General features: G+C 43.5%; 8 protein-coding genes across 9 annotated transcripts in view; 6 read left to right on the top strand and 2 right to left on the bottom strand.

Annotated features, from left to right (window-relative positions):
• The window catches only part of LOC126567825 (testis-specific gene 10 protein), a 30,943-nt gene extending 21,261 nt beyond the window's left edge, over positions 1-9,682 (bottom strand). Inside the window, exons 1-3 of the mRNA XM_050224137.1 lie at positions 9,512-9,682; positions 9,105-9,375; positions 8,344-8,555 (exon numbers count right to left, since the gene is read on the bottom strand). Coding sequence (XP_050080094.1) covers positions 8,344-8,555; positions 9,105-9,375; positions 9,512-9,682 — 654 coding nt within the window. The remainder of the gene's footprint in view (positions 1-8,343; positions 8,556-9,104; positions 9,376-9,511) is intronic.
• The window catches only part of LOC126567815 (transcription termination factor 2), a 430,644-nt gene that overhangs the window by 393,051 nt on the left and 18,914 nt on the right, over positions 1-18,679 (top strand). The window lies entirely within an intron of this gene.
• LOC126568383 (luciferin sulfotransferase-like) lies at positions 67-1,349 on the top strand. Its single transcript, XM_050224852.1, has 5 exons — positions 67-398; positions 478-826; positions 900-1,005; positions 1,071-1,146; positions 1,232-1,349. Exons 1-5 carry the CDS (start codon positions 67-69, stop codon positions 1,347-1,349), a joined length of 981 nt encoding a protein of 326 aa, XP_050080809.1.
• On the top strand, positions 1,706-2,789 carry LOC126568344 (luciferin sulfotransferase-like). The gene is made up of 2 exons (XM_050224805.1): positions 1,706-2,055; positions 2,120-2,789. The coding sequence occupies exons 1-2, from the start codon at positions 1,718-1,720 to the stop codon at positions 2,787-2,789; spliced, it is 1,008 nt and encodes a 335-aa protein (XP_050080762.1). The 5' UTR covers positions 1,706-1,717.
• Positions 3,544-4,792, top strand: LOC126568723 (luciferin sulfotransferase-like). The gene is made up of 5 exons (XM_050225240.1): positions 3,544-3,866; positions 3,928-4,276; positions 4,351-4,456; positions 4,519-4,594; positions 4,660-4,792. The coding sequence occupies exons 1-5, from the start codon at positions 3,544-3,546 to the stop codon at positions 4,778-4,780; spliced, it is 975 nt and encodes a 324-aa protein (XP_050081197.1). The 3' UTR covers positions 4,781-4,792.
• On the top strand, positions 7,019-8,258 carry LOC126568721 (luciferin sulfotransferase-like). The gene is made up of 4 exons (XM_050225237.1): positions 7,019-7,356; positions 7,417-7,880; positions 7,967-8,060; positions 8,138-8,258. Exons 1-4 carry the CDS (start codon positions 7,019-7,021, stop codon positions 8,256-8,258), a joined length of 1,017 nt encoding a protein of 338 aa, XP_050081194.1.
• On the top strand, positions 10,247-11,871 carry LOC126568162 (general transcription factor IIH subunit 4). The gene is made up of 3 exons (XM_050224590.1): positions 10,247-10,422; positions 10,485-10,589; positions 10,659-11,871. Exons 1-3 carry the CDS (start codon positions 10,250-10,252, stop codon positions 11,866-11,868), a joined length of 1,488 nt encoding a protein of 495 aa, XP_050080547.1. The 5' UTR covers positions 10,247-10,249; the 3' UTR covers positions 11,869-11,871.
• LOC126568451 (BAG family molecular chaperone regulator 2) lies at positions 13,511-16,366 on the bottom strand. 2 transcript variants are annotated; one of them, XM_050224931.1, is made up of 3 exons: positions 16,282-16,366; positions 15,520-15,662; positions 13,511-13,886 (listed from the first exon to the last, which is right to left on the bottom strand). In XM_050224931.1, the coding sequence occupies exons 2-3, from the start codon at positions 15,632-15,634 to the stop codon at positions 13,522-13,524; spliced, it is 480 nt and encodes a 159-aa protein (XP_050080888.1). In that variant the 5' UTR covers positions 15,635-15,662; positions 16,282-16,366; the 3' UTR covers positions 13,511-13,521. The 2 variants fall into 2 exon arrangements, with proteins under 2 accessions (XP_050080888.1, XP_050080887.1); XM_050224930.1 differs by lacking the exon at positions 16,282-16,366 and adding an exon at positions 15,810-16,038.

Genomic DNA, 18,679 nt, shown 5'->3' with positions numbered 1-18,679 from the left:
GTTTGTGAGGTCACAGTGATCTTAACGCATTAAAACGTTTCGACTCTTCGTCCAAGACATTAAAAAATGTTCACCATCAAACCATTGGATTCTCCGCTAGCTAAAGTGGTCGAGGCACCAATGCATGGAAGTACGGTAGAGGTACATCTTACTGATGCGAGCTACCTTCCAACCGGAGAAACCGCCCGAAAACCGTCACATTGTGTGCTGCCACCGCAATACGTGAGTCAGGCAGAGCGCATCCACAACTTCACCGTGTACGAGGACGATGTTTGGATATTGAGCTTCCCCAAGTGTGGCACCACCTGGACACAGGAGATGGTGTGGTTGATAAGCCACGATCTGGATTATAAAACCGCGTCGGAAGTGAACCTGCTTGATCGTTCTATATTTCTTGAGTACGAACCGGAAATCAAGCACAAAACTGTGATAAAATGACAAGTATGTAATAAATCGAATTCACCCATTTTCGCACAGATTTTCTGCATTCATGCTCAACTATCCCGGCGATACGATCGAGCAGGTGGAAAAGGCAAACCGACCAAGGCACATTCAATGTCACCTACCGATTGCACTACTGCCGAAACAGATCTGGACCGTCCGGCCAAAGTTGATCTACTGTGCCCGTAATCCCAAGGATGCTGCCGTTAGCTTTTATCATCATTATCGTCACCTTCACGGATATCAAGGAACGATGCCAAATTTCTTCGATGCTTTGCTAAGCGATCAGATACTGTTCGGACCACAAATTCCTCATACGCTCGATTTTTGGAACGTTCGCCGTGAGATGAATATACTCTTCATACATTTTGAAGAAATGAAAATGGTAATAAGTGTGCAAAAGAGGCAAACTAATCCTGCAATTCTGTACACTTTACCTAACTTGAACATTATTGTAGAACATGGCTGATGTACTGCGAAGAGTTTGCAATTTTTTTCACAAATCTTACACCGATCAGCAGCTGGCCGAGCTTGAAAATCATCTCTCCTTCGATGTTATGAAAAGTAAGTAACATTTGCACCTCGCTAGCTTTTGTGACTAAGGAAGACCACTTTTTTAAAAATTCCAGACAATAAATCAGCAAACAATTCTTGCGTATTGGAGCTAGTGGAATCACTATCCGGGAAAAGGGTGGAAAACTTTCAGTAAGATTCGTTCGTGTTTGGAAAATTATGCATTCTGTACCATGAAGATAAATTAACATCAATATCTTGAAAACCCTCTTTGCAGATTTATGCGAAAAGGAAAGATAGGTTCACACAGTGAAGAGTTATCGGAAGAGTACATCAAACTTTTTAACGACTACATCGAGCGACACCTGGAAGGAAATGATTTTCGCTTTAAGTGACTACTATATCGTTGTTTAATGCATGTTTAATGCATGTTTAATACATGTTTTAATGCAATTTGCTACAATTAATCGACTATACGTGAAATTAAAAATATATACAATAGTAAAAGCCTTCAATATCTCTATTACTATCTGGCAACACTGGACGATCAACACGATCGGCAAGCAGCAATTGAAACCGGAATGGTTAGCACATATACAACGACGACTTTAATCTGACGGTTACGACGAAAGCAGTAGATGGTGAGAACGGTTCAAAAACAAAACGTACACCCTTGTAGATGATTAACCCATTGGTTTCATTGCATTCGCTACCGTCAAGCGCAAAAGATTCTCCATCAAGACAGTGTCCGCCCAACAGTACGATGGCATTCGAGTATATCGATATAGAAGACCCCATCTTCAAGGCTACATGCCGTGATCGTAACGAGGAAGACTATGTGCTAGTGCGATCCAACGATTACGCTAACGTACCGATCAATCTCGCCGACTGGATTCCGGAACCTGTCTGCCTATCAAGACGATTTGAGCGTATCGCACAAACGATCAAGAATATGGAAGTTCGACCGGATGACGTTTGGATTGTAACGTATCCAAAAAGTGGAACCACCTGGACACAGGAGTTGATCTGGCTGGTATGCAACGGACTAGACTATCAGACAGCAAAAGATGTTTCAATCGATGCCCGATTTCCCTTCATTGAGTATGTAACACATTACCATGCTTTATAGGGTTTCTATGAATAAGATTCCTTGATTTTTTTTTAGCTTATCCGGACTACGCGATCTTCCAGAACCGGTTAATCCACTGCGTGATGCACTCGAGATGCCTTCACCGCGCTTCATCAAATCACACCTACCGCCAGCTTTCCTACCGAATGAACTCTGGACCGTCCAACCCAAACTAGTATACGTACGCCGCAATCCGAAATCGGTCGCCGTCTCGTACTATCATCACTCCGTATCCCTGCACTGTTACAATGGCACCCTGGAACAGTTTGTCCGTTCGATGATTAACGATCTAGTGTACTATTCACCCTACCATAAGCATCTGATCGAGTACAGTGAGTTGCGCTATCCAAACATGCTTTCACTGTGCTTCGAAGGCATGAAACAGAACCTCGCTGGTGCAATACGAGAAGTTTGTACGTTTTTCAACAAATCTTATACCGATGAACAGATTGAGCAGCTTGCCAACCATCTGGATTTTAAGCAAATGCGACAAAATGCATCTGTCAATCGGCGGCAGTGGATTGAGTACAATCTACAACAGACGAAAAGAACTGATAAGCTTAACGATAACGACATGCAGTTCATCCGACGGGGTGAAGCGGACGGATGGAGGAAGGAACTTTCGCACGAACTAATTGAGGCCGTAGATCGCTGGACGTTGGAGACGGTTCCGAAGGATAGCAAATATGCACCACTGTTTTATTAAGCGCTTGAGTGAAACAGCACTTTTTGTTATATTATGACTAGTTGCAAACATGAGAAGATTAGTAAGTTGCACAGCAAAAAGATACCTTAAAAAAACAAGATTAATAATATTTTTTAGATAACTTTCCATCGCATTTGTTCTATTAAAATTCAAAAAATGGAAAAAAATATAAATCCAAATAAAAATCAGTAGTTTATTGGATTGTTTGATGCTCATAAATTTATATAAACTCTACGGAAACGTTTTTCAAAAATATTACTGACTTATCACCTATCCAAAACCGAAGAACCGAGCTGCAATTAACTGCGGTATGTAAAAAAATAACCAAAAGTGACCTATATATTCTGTACGTCCTCAAAGACCACAGCTTCTGTGAAATAAAAAGAAATAATTAAATTTCTCTACTTCCGCATTGATAAGAACTTATGATGCACTGTAATGCACTTGGCTGCTTATCATGTGTATTGTAGAATAAGATGGGCGTAAAGCATACTCTTATCAACTACAAGAACCTGTGGTTTGTTGACACCGTCTCCCACTTCTCTTCGCCGCTAGACCTGCCTTCACTTACGACCTTGTGGTAAACGTCAAGCGCTAGCACTCGCAGGCCAGCTGCAAGAGAAACCACAAGAGCTTACCATTACATAGTCGTAGTGCTCAATAGCATTACAGCATCAAAGAGGTAGAGGTCAACAGTAAAAACTTCTCAGTCTCAATCCAACTCTAAAGACACAGTGAACCAAAACAAAGCACCATGTCCAGTACATTCACAATAACCGATATCGAGACGGATCTTTCCTGTCCCGGAGCTGGATCTTTTGTGCAGATACAGCTTAACGATTTGACCGATTATCCCTTGGCCAATTCCCCACCAGCACCAGCCCTAGTTCCAGCAAAGTTTCGCAATTATGCAGAACAGGTTCGCGATTTTCAGGTGTATAAAGATGACGTGTGGATCGTGACGTATCCAAAGTGCGGTACCACCTGGACACAAGAGATGGTTTGGTTGATCGACCATGACCTAGACTACGAAACGGCGCGCGACGTGAATCTCAACACACGATCAGTTTTTCTCGAGTAAGTAGCGGCGTATGACGTAAAAGAGCCGTACTAAACTTCTCTTATGCTACATTTACAGAATCGGGGCCATTGCAGACAAGATTCCAGTAGATACAGTTAGAGTGGCAGCTAATTTGAAGCGTCCACGACACATTAAATCGCATCTACCGGTGGCACTACTACCACGACAGCTATGGACAGTGAGGCCGAAAATCGTCTACGTTGCTAGAAATCCGAAAGATGTGGCAGTCTCATACCTGCACCACTACCAGATGATTATGGGCTATCGAGGTACGAGGGAAGCATTCCTGGATGGGTTACTGGAGGATAGGGTAATGTTTTGCCCACAGGTGAAACATGCGCTAGATTTTTGGGCGCTAAAGATGGAACCAAACGTTCTGTTTCTTACTTACGAAAGTATGAAAAGGGTAAGTGATGTGAGGTATCGAAATTAAAAACGAAAAACAATTCGATAAAACGACGGCATAATGTACTTCTACAGGATCTGAGAAGTCTACTCCCAAAAGTGTGTGACTTTTTCGGCAAATCGTACACCGATAGCCAGCTAGATGAGCTAGCTGTCCACTTGTCATTCGATCAAATGAAAAGTAAGCAGTTGGGCGGTTGGGAATTGAAAAGTTTAAAAATAATCCACACATTCCTCTTGCAGAAAATCCCTCAACCAACAATGACCAAATGGTACGGAGCGCGATGAAAATGAATGGCCGAGAAGGGGAACAGTTTGAGTAAGTGATTTGTCCTTGATTTTCCATTTGAAGCAAAATGATACCAAACTTTACGTTACCTACAGATTTATGCGCAAAGGAATTGTTGGAGATTTTCGCAATGAACTCTCGCCAGAGTACATAGAAAAGTTTGATAAATTCATCGAGCAGCAACTTGCTGGTAGTGATTTTAAGTATGATTTGTAGTTACACTACTACTATAAATATGTCAGAAATACAAGCAAATAATGTAGAATTTTATCTAAATCAAGCTCAGTGAGTGTGTGTATTCTAATACCTGTATAATAGCAGCAACACGTGCTGCATTGGTCAAACCGTGTCCAACAAACAGTAAACATGTTATGACTAAAATATCACATTCATATAACAAAGTCGCTTTTTATTACGCTTGCTAGTAACAGTTACTAGTAGTGCTCCGCTTGGTCTAGCAGTGTATTTTTGTGTGGAAAAAGGCACATAAATTTTAAAAGAATGGCTGCATTAATCCAACAGTGATTTTATCCCAGATGTTAAATTTACTTTTGAATCACGCCTGTCGAGACGTACAGTGAAAGCACATTCGCTCTAACACGGTTTGCTCTATCAACGGCCCTGTTAACATTGTTTATGCGTGTCCTGTTTATCAGATTTAACCCCCAACAAGTAGAAACCAACAGACTTCAATCTCGTCAAATATTAGCATTGAGTGTTCTTTGTTCTCGCCTCAATCAGTCGTAGCACAGTAGCCAGCTCCTAAACACTGCATCCTCCCAGTGTCATTCCAAACATGGCTTTCACATTTACCGACGTCACCAAGGAATCGTCTAATCACAACGAAACTTCCCGCAACATTCTGGTGCAGTTGAACGATCTAACGGACTATCCGCTCGATGCGACGGAAATTCCACCATCTCCTATGTGTGTGTCCGCAAAGTACCGTGACTATGCGCAACAAGTGCGTGACTTTCAAGTGTATGAAGATGATGTGTGGATCGTAACATACCCCAAGAGCGGCACTACTTGGACGGAGGAGATGGTCTGGCTAATCAATCACGATCTGGACTATAAAACGGCGCGAAATATTAACTTAAACGTTAGATCAACTTTTTTAGAGTATGAGAAAATAAAATGTAGCAGTTGAATCTCAAAAATCCCACTCATGAGTACGGTTCTTTCCAGATTCGGTGCCATAGCCGATCGTTGCCCTATCGATACGATCACCATTACCGCCAATAAGGATCGACCGCGGCAAATTAAATCGCACCTTCTACTTCCCCTATTACCGCGACAGCTGTGGACAGTAAAGCCTCGTATCATCTACGTTGCACGCAACCCGAAGGATGTGGCCGTATCGTACTTCCACCACTGCAAAGCGATGTTTGGTTATCGTGGAGATAGGGAAACGTTTTACGACGACTTACTTCGCGATCGTGTGACGTTCTGTCCGATGATACAGCATGTGCTCAATTTTTGGGCGTTGAGAGATGAACCGAACGTTCTATTTCTAACCTACGAGGGTATGAAACGGGTAAGAATTGACTGCTCTTTACGTTCCAAAACGATGGAGTAATTGTTGTTTGTCTTAACTCCCGCGCAGGATTTAAGAGGGATTCTACCAAAGGTGTGTCAGTTTCTGGACAAAACTTACACAGAGACTCAACTTGACGAGCTAACAGTGCATTTATCGTTCAGCGAAATGAAAAGTAATACAAAGTCTCTAAATCCATTCCAGATAAAGTTACATTTCCTTGAACAAATATACATTCTTCTTTTTGTATTAGAAAATCCTGCCACAAACAAGCACGAAACGGTCCGCAACGCCCTACAGACAAACAATCGTGAAGGTGAACACTTTGAGTAAGTATAATTAATCCTCTCGCTGTTCTAACTTGTCGGCGTGTTTAAACAGTATCTCTTTTCCTATGTTTGCAGATTCATGCGGAAAGGCATCGTAGGAGATTATCGCAACGAGATGCCTGAGGAGTACTCTAGACGATTTGACCAATTTGTCGCAGAACAAACTGCCGGGACCGATTTCACGTTCGACTACAAATAGGCGCAAACGATCGTAAGCGGCTTCCAGTTTGCAAACGAACCACTTTCCACTACTAACTCTACCGTGTGTTCAGCTTTCACTATCTCCAATAGTCGGTCATTAAACTTGTACCACATATCGCAGTTACATTACGCGCAATCGTTGGCCTTGTCCGGCGAGGCACTTGTGCCCTGAAGTGCATAAGGAATAAATTATCTCTTCCATTTCGCATAGCACAACCTATGCAGCTTGCAATCTTCTTGTCTTGTCGTGAGAAATGCCTCGAGAAGACTCTGCTTTTCAATTGAATGCAATCGAACGTATCTAACCTCGATTGGAAAACGGGTTCGTTAGTAGAAGAAAAGCTGTCCTACGAGTAACACATACTGGTCGCGCAATTCTCGCACAAGATGATACGGTACGAAAAGTTTAACAACGAGTACACCGATCGTATTGATTGTCCAGGCACAGAGAAGCATTATCGTATAGTACGCTCCTTTCCGAACATTGGTGGAGATGACTCCCGATCTCCAAAAGAATCTGATCAGTGGTGCATTATGATAGAAAAGTTCTTGCCTCTAATTAACCCGATTCAACAAATGCCTGTCTACGAGGATGATGTGTGGGTCATCACGTTTCCAAAATGTGGTACAACCTGGACGCAGGAGATGGTTTGGTTGCTTAACAACAATCTTGACTATGCACGTGCGGCCAAACTAACGCTCGAAGAACGGTTTCCTTTTCTGGAGTAAGTGCTATAAATTCTACTTCTTTCCAACACTGATTTATTACCAAACAAATCTTAAAGGCTCTCAGGTGCATTATCCCTAATGGATGGGGACTCAGTCGGACGAGTGCAAGATCTACCACGTCCCCGGCACATCAAGTGTCATCTTCCGGTGATGTTACTTCCGGACGCGATCCGAACCGCCCGACCAAAAATTATTTACGTTTCGCGCAACCCAAAGGATGCAGCCACCTCCTTCTACCATCACTATCGTAACATTGTTGGATATGATGGACCGAGGGAGCATTTTTTCGATGCCTTCCTAAACGATAGTCTAATTTATGCACCTTTCGGTGAGCATGTTCGTGCGTACTGGGAATGGAGCAAACGGCCGGATGCGGATAACGTTTTATTTTTAACGTACGAACAAATGAAACGTGATTTGCGTGAAGTTATTGGGCGCGTAAGCACGTTCCTGGGCAAGCGGTATAGTGCTAGTGAGGTGGATGAGTTGGAAAAGCATCTTTCCGTGGAGTCGATGAGAAGTATTTAGCTTTAAATTCATTTTCATAGCATGTCAATAGCAGCTTTTGCTCTTTTCCTTATGACAACGTCCTTACGTTCCTTACAGACAACAAATCGTGCAACATGGATGATTTGCTTGAATGGGCTAAGAACACCACGTACAGTGAGGCGCGCAAAAAGGTTACGAAAAATGACTTCAAGTAACTATGCTTCTTATACAATCGAATCGATCAATCGAGCGTTTTGGGGTGTTAATGGGAAATCCGATTCGTTCCAGGTTCATTCGCAACGGAACGGTTGGATCATACCGGCAGGATATGAGCGACGAGTACGTCCAGCGATTTGAGCAGTACGAAAAGGTCATCACCGAGAGAATCGATTTTGATTTTTTCTTCTAATTATTCATGGTCGTTCCTGTTCCCTATTGAAAGACTCCCAAGGCTATATTGAAACCTGACATAATAAATTCCTTCAGTCACCTACCTGATTCTTGAGGGCATCGATGACTCCTTGCTGGTTTTGCGTTTCAACGCGCAATCGTTCGACCTCGTGCAGTACATCCGCTTGCTTCAGTTGATTGCACGGACATCGGCAAGTTTGTGGAAGGGATCCGGACTGTTGCATGCCCTGTTCACAGCACTTTGGCGGTTGATAAAAGGAACCCGCCCGTACAGTCGATATGAACGGTTTACGCTCTGTAAATAGTAACGGGCAGTGAGTGAGTGGGTTATTGGTGCCTCGTTCGTTGCGGTGGAAATTGATTACTGCTGCCAACGCCACCACCACCACGAATAAAAACGTGCCACTTTTCACACGCACTTAATCATCGGCGATCCTTACGCAGTACACGCAATGGTACGCATGATAGTGATGGGAACTCCGGAGTAGATTAACGAACCTACGCCGACTCCGACTTAAAAAAAAAACATAGTATGCCCCGAAAAAAATCCGGAATAGAGAATACAACAAAAGTACAGCGACAGAACTCTATTTATAGTTGGACGAAAAACCACTTAGGATTAAAAAAAAAAAGATTCATTGATCCCCAAACCATTTGCCGGATCCATTGACTCTGTAGTAAATTTCGGATTAAAATCGGATAAAAATCCGGAGTAATTACTCCGGAATGCCGGAGGGCGGACGGATTCATCCGACCACGGGAAAAATGAGGATTTACCCATCACTAAGTACGCATGCACGCAATCGTTACTAATCGATAAATAGGGGGAGGCGTCTCTACTCACGCTTGTTGGTGCTATCCTTGCGCGATTTCACACTCTCGCTAGCGCCTGTCGCTTGTAGCTCCCGGATTTTACACTCCGCTTGTAGACATTTTTCCTCCAGGTGCTTCCTGTCCGCCTGCAACGATCGTACGCGCGATCGCAGTTCCGTGTTCGCCAGGATGTGTTTATCTTGTTGCTTGATCAACTCCAGATGCAGCTCATTGCATTCAGCCAACAGGCGGGAATTGTCGCACTTGTACGGTTCCACACCAAGCTCCCAGGCAGCTTTTTCCTGGCAGTGGTTGAATGGGGAAAACAACAAAATGTTACAAAAACATAAAAAGCTATCAAAATCACACACGATCACAAAGCTTCCTTCCAAAGTACGCTTTTGGCTACACGATGGTTACTACGATTCCCGCTGGTACCTGGTGCAGCTGTTCGATTTTGTGGTTGGCATTTTTCAGCTTTTCCGATGTTTGTATGAGATCGTCCAAAATAGCTGAAACGATCCCGATTGCGCTCAGTGGCAGTGGATGGCCAAAGCCAAGACCATCGAGCCGCTTCCGCAGTTCGCTGTGGCGTGCTTCAATCTCCATCGTTGCAAGGCAGCCACAGTAATCAGTCGTTAGCTGAAACACTACTTAAAATTCACACGAAATAAACCACACATTCTGGGATAACAGACATAAATTAGCATTGCACCACACGCCACAACAACATTGCTGCTTTGGATGATTCAAAATAGCAACGGTTCACGGTATTTGTTTACGTTTTTGTGACAGCTGTACACAAACAAAACCCGCGAAACAACGAGCATGGCGATTTTACTTTTTACACCACAATTTCGTTGCTTTAAAATAAGTAATAAATTAAAACGGAACACTCTCAAACATTTTTATCGTATAAAAATCTTTTAAAACATTATAAAAATGATTTTATGCAACACGAAATGACATTTCGCAATTTGTCAAATGTCAAACTTCAGAAACGTCATTCGACAATTTGGCTCGGCCTTGGGGTGTACACCGCGAGTTTATTTACTGCTTGTTGTGAACAAAAAAATTGACCGTGAATTTGCGCTGCCCAAAAAATAGTTTTATTGCAAATGTTTCCTTCCTAGCGAGCGTGTCCCTGTTGCTATACGCCCTTTTTGTGCTACGAAAATGTCGGAGGTGAAAAGTGGCCAAGGTAACAGCAGCAAAGGTTCAGCGTCGTCACTCATCGCAAAACCGGCGAATTTGGAATGCAAAGATTTGGAAGAGTACCTCAAATCGCGACCACCGGAAGTGCTGGAAAAGCTGTACAATTATCCGGCCATTTGTCTTGCCGTGTATCGGTGAGTGAAGAGCTTTGTCTTGGTAATCTATCCGCTGACGTATCAGGTTCACTGTATTTTAGGGAGCTTCCCGAGATTGCGCGCCAGTTTGTTATCAGAATTCTGTTCGTCGAGCAACCGATTCCACAAGCGGTCGTGTCCTCGTGGGCAACACAGGTCTACGCTAAGTACGTGACAACAGGCGGCTAGATGTATCACGGATATTACAACTTGTCTTTTCCAATACACCATTGCAGAGAAAACACATCCGTCTCGCAGGTACTCACCGAACTTGGCGTATGGCGCAGTGCAGCCTATCCGGGCGGATTGGCCGCCTGGGAGCTGTGCCCAACGTTCAAGAAGAACCTCAAAATCGCCCTACTGGGAGGCGGACGACCGTGGTCGATGTCGAACGCCCTAGACCCGGACCAGAAGTCGCGCGACATCGACTTCCTGGACACGTACGCCATGTCCCGGTGGCGTTGCGTGCTGCACTATATGGTTGGTGCCGGTAGCTCGAAGGGAATGGAGGGCGAAGGCATTTCACCGGACGCAGTACGCATTCTCCTACACGCCAATCTTATGAAACGGGACGAAACAGACGGTAGTCCAGTCATTACGCGGCAAGGATTCCAGTTCCTTCTGCTCGACACACAAGCACAAGTGTGGCATTTTATGCTTCAATATCTCGATACGTGTGAAGCCCGCGGTCTTAACCTGCCTGAGTGTCTTTCGATGCTTTTCCAGCTCAGCTTCAGTACACTAGGGCGGGATTACAGCTCCGAAGGGCTTAGTCCAGGATTGCTAACCTTCCTCCAGCATCTGCGTGAGTTTGGGCTGGTTTACCAACGGAAGCGTAAAGAAGGTCGCTTCTATCCGACGCGCTTAGCGCACAACATTACCTCGAAGAATGCATCGCACGCGACCACACTGGCCCAGGATCAGGAATCCAATGCCACCAAGGACAAAGGATACATAATCGTGGAAACGAACTATCGCGTGTATGCGTACACCGATTCCAACCTCCAGGTAGCACTCCTGGGACTATTCACCGAGTTGCTGTATCGCTTCCCAAATTTGGTAGTCGGTGTACTAACGCGCGATTCCGTCCGGCAAGCGTTCCGTGGTGGAATTACCGCGGAACAGATCATTAGCTATCTCGAGCAGCACGCACATCCAACGATGCTGACGGTCGAGCAGACGATCAACACCAAATCGTCCCTGCCGCCAACGGTGGTCGATCAGATCAAGCTGTGGGAAAACGAACGGAACCGCTTTACCTACACCGAGGGCGTCGTGTACAATCAGTTCCTATCACAGGCCGATTTTATAACGCTGCGCGATTACGCACAGTCGATCGGTGTAATGATATGGCAGAATGAGCGTATTCGTACGATGGTCGTGACGAAGAATGGGCACGATGATGTGAAAAAGTTCTGGAAACGCTACTCCAAGGGTGGCAGTTAGATTAGGGAGTTGTAGTTTAAGAAAATGTGGGTACAGATCGTGGAATAAAGTATCTAATTCTAAGTAAATACCTTCTATGTGTACCTTTTGTTCCGCATACCGATCACCAGCATCGACGATATGATCCTGGTGAGGCTCGGGAGTCCGTCATGTTCGTGACATTGAATTATCTGTTCCGTCAACCAGAAGTCTAGCAATCGTTCAAAGTTCCGATTCAAAACTGACTCGGAAGTTGTCCTAGGACGTCAGTTGATCCTTAGAATTTTTTCTGATACAGCGGTGCATTTCGGACTAATCGAAAAGAGAAAATACTAAATATTAAATGAAATCAAGCTTTACATTTTGAGATATTCATCTGTTTATTTAGCTCACCGTCGAGTCCCTCTGTTTGCTCGTAATTTTTCATTAATTCATTTCTGAAGTACACAATTTCTGTGTAAAGTAAATTAATCCTTTCTGTCTTCCCCTTCCGGGAAACATCTCCCTTCGGTTTAAGCAATTTAAAGCTACTGGCTACTAGTGCACATCAAACTAGCTGTTCTCTCCATGTTCCTGGTTAAGTGTTCCTTCGTGACACCATCAAGGAGCGGCAGTGATCACATTTTTGTGGCACAGTAATCAAATAATTTACTCATGAAACCACACAATTTGTCTGCATTTTAATGACACATGATCTTTTGGATGGTGAAAATTCTTTTACCAATTAGGGTGGTACGGGTGCTTCATCATACGACGCAAAAAAAGTTTAATTTTTCATTGGACTACCAACTTTCAGTCTATATTCTACCGCCCTAATCAGAATGGCCAATACCGATTGGTTTTCCGATTTCGATGCAAAAAATGCTAGTACTAGGGTAAGAAAAAAACGGCGAAAAAAGAGTTTTTATAATTGGAAGATTGGACACATCCTCATGGCATCCATCGCTTTAAGAGTAAAGGTGTAAAATTACATTGTACGCAAAAGTAATGATAAGAATATTAATCGGAAATAGGAGAAAACTAAAACCCAAACACGCACTGCAAATGCATTTACAGCTCCAGTAACACCGATATTTTTTTTTTTTGTTTCTGCTTAAAAGAATTTCAATTTATAGCATAGTGGAAATATATGATAGATAAAGGTTGTAAAACGGAGGAACACGCTCACGCACACGGGGGTAAGGGCAGGCGGCAGTTGACGACAGATTTCGTTGCTTCTCGTTCAGTTTTGTCAACCGCTCTTAGCAAGCAACATATTGCAAAGTGCCATGAAAATAGAGGAATTAATCGAAAAATGCTAACCAAACTGCGCTAGAGGACCGAGATATGCCAGCCCCAAAGCATGACGCCCTAGGTTCATCGGGAGTTTAATCTATTGTTTGTGCAGCGAAGTAATTAAGCTTTCTATGTATGTTTTTCTGTATTGTGTGTATATACTTGAATAGTGGAGTATCGGTCGCCTCAAACCGTAAAACTCCAATAGAACCGGTACGTCCGCTTTCCCGAAGCCATTAATACCTCCTTTCCAGGCTCAATGCCACTTGCGTCCTCATCCTCGCATCTCCATCCTGTTTCTACCATCCTTTCCCGGTGTAACACACACATACACGGTGCAATTACAACACATCCCATCATATGGATCGTTCCTTCTTCCGTTTTCCCTGGCACATTCTCTCAATGGACAATCGTTTGCTGGGTAAGGTACACGAGCAGCGCCTGCAGCCGCTTCTTGATCGTTTTCTGATCGTCCAACGTGCAGCCGAGCAGGACGCTCTCGAACTTCTTGTCCGTGTAGATTGTGCTCGGATCGAAATCGGTGTACACGCTCGTATCGGTGGTGCTGCACGCATTCAGATACTGTTGGCACTTTTGGCGTGACATGACCGGATCTTCGCTCGCGATGATTAGATCGATCAAACTGTTGACATGGTGCAGCGAATCTTCTTGTGCTTGGTCGCGCACGGTGCACACGTTCAGTTCGACCGTACCGAGCCGGTTGCTTATTCGCTGTACGTAACACTTAATCTCATCACGCTCGTCTGCAAATAAGGGAAAGAAATATTCAATTAGGAAGGAAAAAAAATCTGTCTACTTCTGATGAATCACACCGCTTGAAATTTCAAAAACATTCAACCCACACAACCCAAAATCATGTGCCTAAAATGGCAAACAATAGAAAAATCGCAACACGAAGCACACCTTTTAAGATGGAACTTCATATTTTAAAGCGCCATCAATAGAGACGATGGAGAAACCGGTTACAGCATCGAATAACACCGAAAGCTGGTCAAAATGTACTACGCTTTGCTTTCGCCCGTGTGGGTTTTTTTTGGAAATCTTTCTTAATGCAACCGCGAAGTCGGCCGGCAATTGGGATTTCAGTTTTACGGCTCGGTGCCGTATTCTCAACTCATCTTGAACTGTTTTGTACAATTCTTTCAAGGCATTTCCCTCTTGTTTTCACCTTATCTCAGGTAGGGAAATCGGATCATTAATATTTGTCTCAAACTGTCTTTTGTGTCTTTTTGTCTCAACTTTGACATGCGATACACAGTTTTTTTGTCTTCGAAAGCTTATTTGAACTGGTTAAAATATTACAAGATTACTTTGAAATTATTATAAGAAATTGATGAAAAAGTGAGAAAAATTTAGTATTATTATTGAAAATCGGTACACGGTACAGGTACGAATTCACTTGATCGGCTAATTGATAATAGGAATTAGAGATTCCTAATTAATAATTACCAAAAAATGCAAGATGACTCACTTGACCCTATGGCACACTTACCTCAGTTTCCGCTACACGTCGAGGTTTTACGTAAATTTTTGGTTTTCATTTTTCTAATCGACCATAAAATGATAGACACAAATGGATGAGGAAAAAAAATTAAACGCGTCTACCCTGACCTATCTCAACATTAGATGAGCATGCGTCGTCTTTCGCCATCGCAACCACCACAAACGCGCGCTCGTGCAAAAACATTGGAACGCAACCCTCCCAAACCCTGGGGGAGGGAGGTGTGCCGATAATCATAACAGGCTTTTCGTGTGCGTATCAGCTGAAGCAGAAGAAGAGCAGTAAAAAGCCGATAAGCGCTCGTAAGAGAAAGAAGGAACAAAAACAGAAATAAACCAAACAATCGACGACGCACATGTCGACATAACAATATTCGTTCCCGTGCGGCGCTCCTGCGTGTGGAATGTTCTCGAACGTACTCCGACGTTCTAGAAGGTTTTTTTGTGTATTTCGTGTTGGACAGGCGCCTAACTAGGTCATACAAGAAAATAATTATGTTGTCTTCCAGCTGACGATGCGCTTGAGCTTCTTATCAGGAGAATACCTTAAAATATAGTGAACTCTCTCTATCTCCAACCTGCAATCTCCCCAATTTGGAAAATCCCTCTTATTCGAACACTTTTGACAGTCCATTTAATTTTTGTTTCTCTAATTTGAAAAACCTCTATAATTCGTATCCCTCCAATTCACATATGGTGCTAGTCCATGGAGTTATTCCCTAATCTGTAATTGTTTTACTCAGTTTCTGATAGCAACTGACATGATATGAGCTAGCTACGTTATAAAGAAACATTCCCGCTGAATTGCAGATTAGAGAGAGTTCACTGTAGCTAACTTTACCCCACAAACGAAGGTATTGCCTGGATAATACTTACTTTCGTTCAGTCCGGTCAGGTACTCGTTGTTCCTTAGCAGATCCACCGACATGGCCAGGAAGTCCTTTTTGTCGCGCAACACCATCGCATCCTTGCGCAGCATTTCTACTTTCATGTCCAGCTGGTCAAGGACATCGATAAACCTGTCGGATATTGATGAGAAAAAGCATACCTTTAAAATAATGTTGAAAGATTAAAAAAGGGCCGGATCTTGGAATGCACTAAGGAAGTTCCATTCAAAATGACGCTGAAACATCTCTAAAGTATACAGGCAAAACAAGCAACGAGACCTTTCCATCGGCGGTTTGCTCATCCAGGTGTTGTTAGCCTCATCGACCCGGGGTGACCGGGGCCACTCGGTGCTTGTACCGGCAGCAGCATCCATCACAACACCCGTTGCAAGCTGTATGTCCACCTCCATGCTTTCGGCGCCACCCGATGCCGATTGAGTGTTCGTGGACGATGCGGATGATGAAGATGAAGATGCTGCACCAAATGCGGGTGTCGTGATCATTGACGATCGGTTGCTTCAGTTGCAAAAAATGTTCCGATTGCTTTGGTTGAAATTATTTTCTCACAGCGCCAGATACACACTTTTTTTTGCTTAGTAATTTTGTTTTCACACCAAGAAATGGTTTCGCTTGCTTAGATTTCTTTGGCTAGGATTGGGCCAAAATTGAACCACCGGAACGCATCGTAAAAAGAAAGAAAAACGGGAAAATATTTGTTGGTTAGCAACTTCTGATCGAACACATATTTTACCTTGACGTCGTGGTCACTTCCGACGGACCAAACTCGGCATCAAACTGCTGATCGAAACGGGACCGTTTGGCGGCACATGCTCCCGTGGAACGGGCCCATTGATCGCCCATGTCTTGCGTTCCTGGTGCCCTGCCAATAAACAGGGTCACCAATCAACGACGAAATGACCCTTTTTTTCTCACTCTTTCCCTCACTGTTGTACGTTATATTACTGATTTTAACGTTTTAAGGTAAATATTATCACATTTACTATAGTTTTTAAAATACACTAAAACGGCAGTTTGGTGTTCCGATCGCTGCGGTCAAAGACAATTACGCACACCGCAAATCTCTCTCTCTCTCTCGTATGGCACGCGAAGAAGAAATCCTTCTAGAACATTTTTCGAACGACAAAGCGGTAGAGCTTCCACCGTACAACGACGTCGAGACAGCGATGTGGCTTCCTTGGCACTTGCTACGGTTGCTTCAATTTTGCGGATTCGGAATTCCAACCGGATCACACTAAACATACACACGCAGATGGACGTCCTGGAGAAGTTGGTCAAGGACGGAAAAATGCAGTTCCCGTGCGGGAAGCTGAACGAAACATCGGCCACTCGGCCAGCCACTTTTCCCTTCTATGCACCCTATTTTACACAGCACAACACACACATACGCAGCTTCTCATCTCTCGCTTAGGGAGGAGGAATGTAAACATCACGGTCTCCTAATGACAGTTCAATATACCATTTTCCGGATGCGACAGACAAAGCAATCGTTGAGTCTGCGCCGCCTAATTCTGCTTATTTCAACTCTGATTTCAAGGAGGAATTTCCTTTGCCCAACTTAAACAGCTTCTAAAAACGTTTTTCCCGAACCGAAATATGCAATTTTGCGCTAGCTGTCTTTTACGCGCCCGGCTGACAGTGCGTTCCCCGTTGGGTTGAACACTTGAAAGAATTTTCCAGAAGCAATCATGCCGTACGACGGGTGCGCGAGAGATGGAGCACATAGCCGGGCTTGTCAACACAGCTGATGAAACCGTGGTTTTTGACGGAGAATCACCAGAAGACGCACACCCCTAGCAACCCACGGGCAAGAGAGAAATCTTGAACGGTATCGAAAATAAAATGGTTTCAGCTTCAACAGCGACAAAAGAGGCTCTCAATAATCGTACGTTAATTACCTGACTTCTACGTCAGAATGAAGGAAAAATTGCATCTTGCACCGTCAGGTGCTATGGGTGCATGTTCGGATAGCTGCATTCATTCTAGCGAACTACGCAGTATGGACGGTGCCGCACGCAGCAACAAAATGCACCGAACGCGCTACTTAGAAAGGCAACAATGCACACAAACGAAGAGCAGGAGGTGTGGTGGTGACGTACCACCTTATCGACCCTTCCATCTTGTACTATTACCGTGGGGTGTTATTAATGGGTCGTGTTTTAAGAACACGAGCAAAGTACTTTCGATGGCGGGCTCATTTCTGCAGACTAACACTGCTTATTTTCAGAACCTTTTTTGGTCACTATGCACCTTTCTTGTATCGCTTTTTTAGTAATCTATGTTGATTTCGTCGTTGTCAGGGGACACATTGCGGCCAATGAACGATTCCGTTTCGATGCAAGAGTTTTCAGCAGCACAGAGCAAGCTAACACACAAGCCGGATCGCAACAATCGTACCGCTTGGTACTGACTGTTCTGCTCCATATACGTTTTCATTCCGAAGGAAGTGCACATCTTACCACACTATTCTTACCCGTGTATATTTTGCTTTTCCTTCCACTTTACCGAGGCTAAACTTACGAAATCCTTAACTTTTGGGGTTGTTTTCACGCGGACCACTTTTCTTGCGTTTCGGACTGCGCCTGCTAGATGTTCTACTGTTTGACGTTTGACATTTCTGTTGCTGCAGTGGTATTGACGAGAGAACACAAAATTACAAAACTCACCGTACTACGCTGTGTATGGTTAAAAATGATGGGAAACTAATGGATTTCTTAATTTATTGATGCTTTCTATACAAAAGAAAATTAGCGGTAAACGTTAAGCTGTAAGTCAGTAGTCTACAATTTGAGAATGTAGGGTCGGCGGAGAACAATTGCATAGCTTGATAACTGCTGTACAAACACGTACAGTTACGACAGAAATGATAGCTATACTGGATTTTGCAGGAAAACAAGAGCAAAGCATACGATTAGCAGATGATCATACACCACACATCTGTTTTAGTGCTGTGTAAAGAAGTTTTAAAAGCAAACTCTACAATATTTTCAATTCATCCACTTTCCTTCATGAAGCATCAATAATATTCATTGTATTGAACCAAACACAACGCATAACTTCTAACAACCTTTTTTTTCTAGAAGCAAACATATTCTAGTACAGTTTATAAAACAATTTAACGTAATAAATCG

This window comes from Anopheles maculipalpis, chromosome 2RL, assembly GCF_943734695.1.
Source record: "Anopheles maculipalpis chromosome 2RL, idAnoMacuDA_375_x, whole genome shotgun sequence".
Classification (NCBI taxonomy): domain Eukaryota; kingdom Metazoa; phylum Arthropoda; class Insecta; order Diptera; family Culicidae; genus Anopheles; species Anopheles maculipalpis.
Note: the sequence above shows the minus strand (reverse complement) of the source record. Positions and strands in the feature narration are given on the sequence as shown.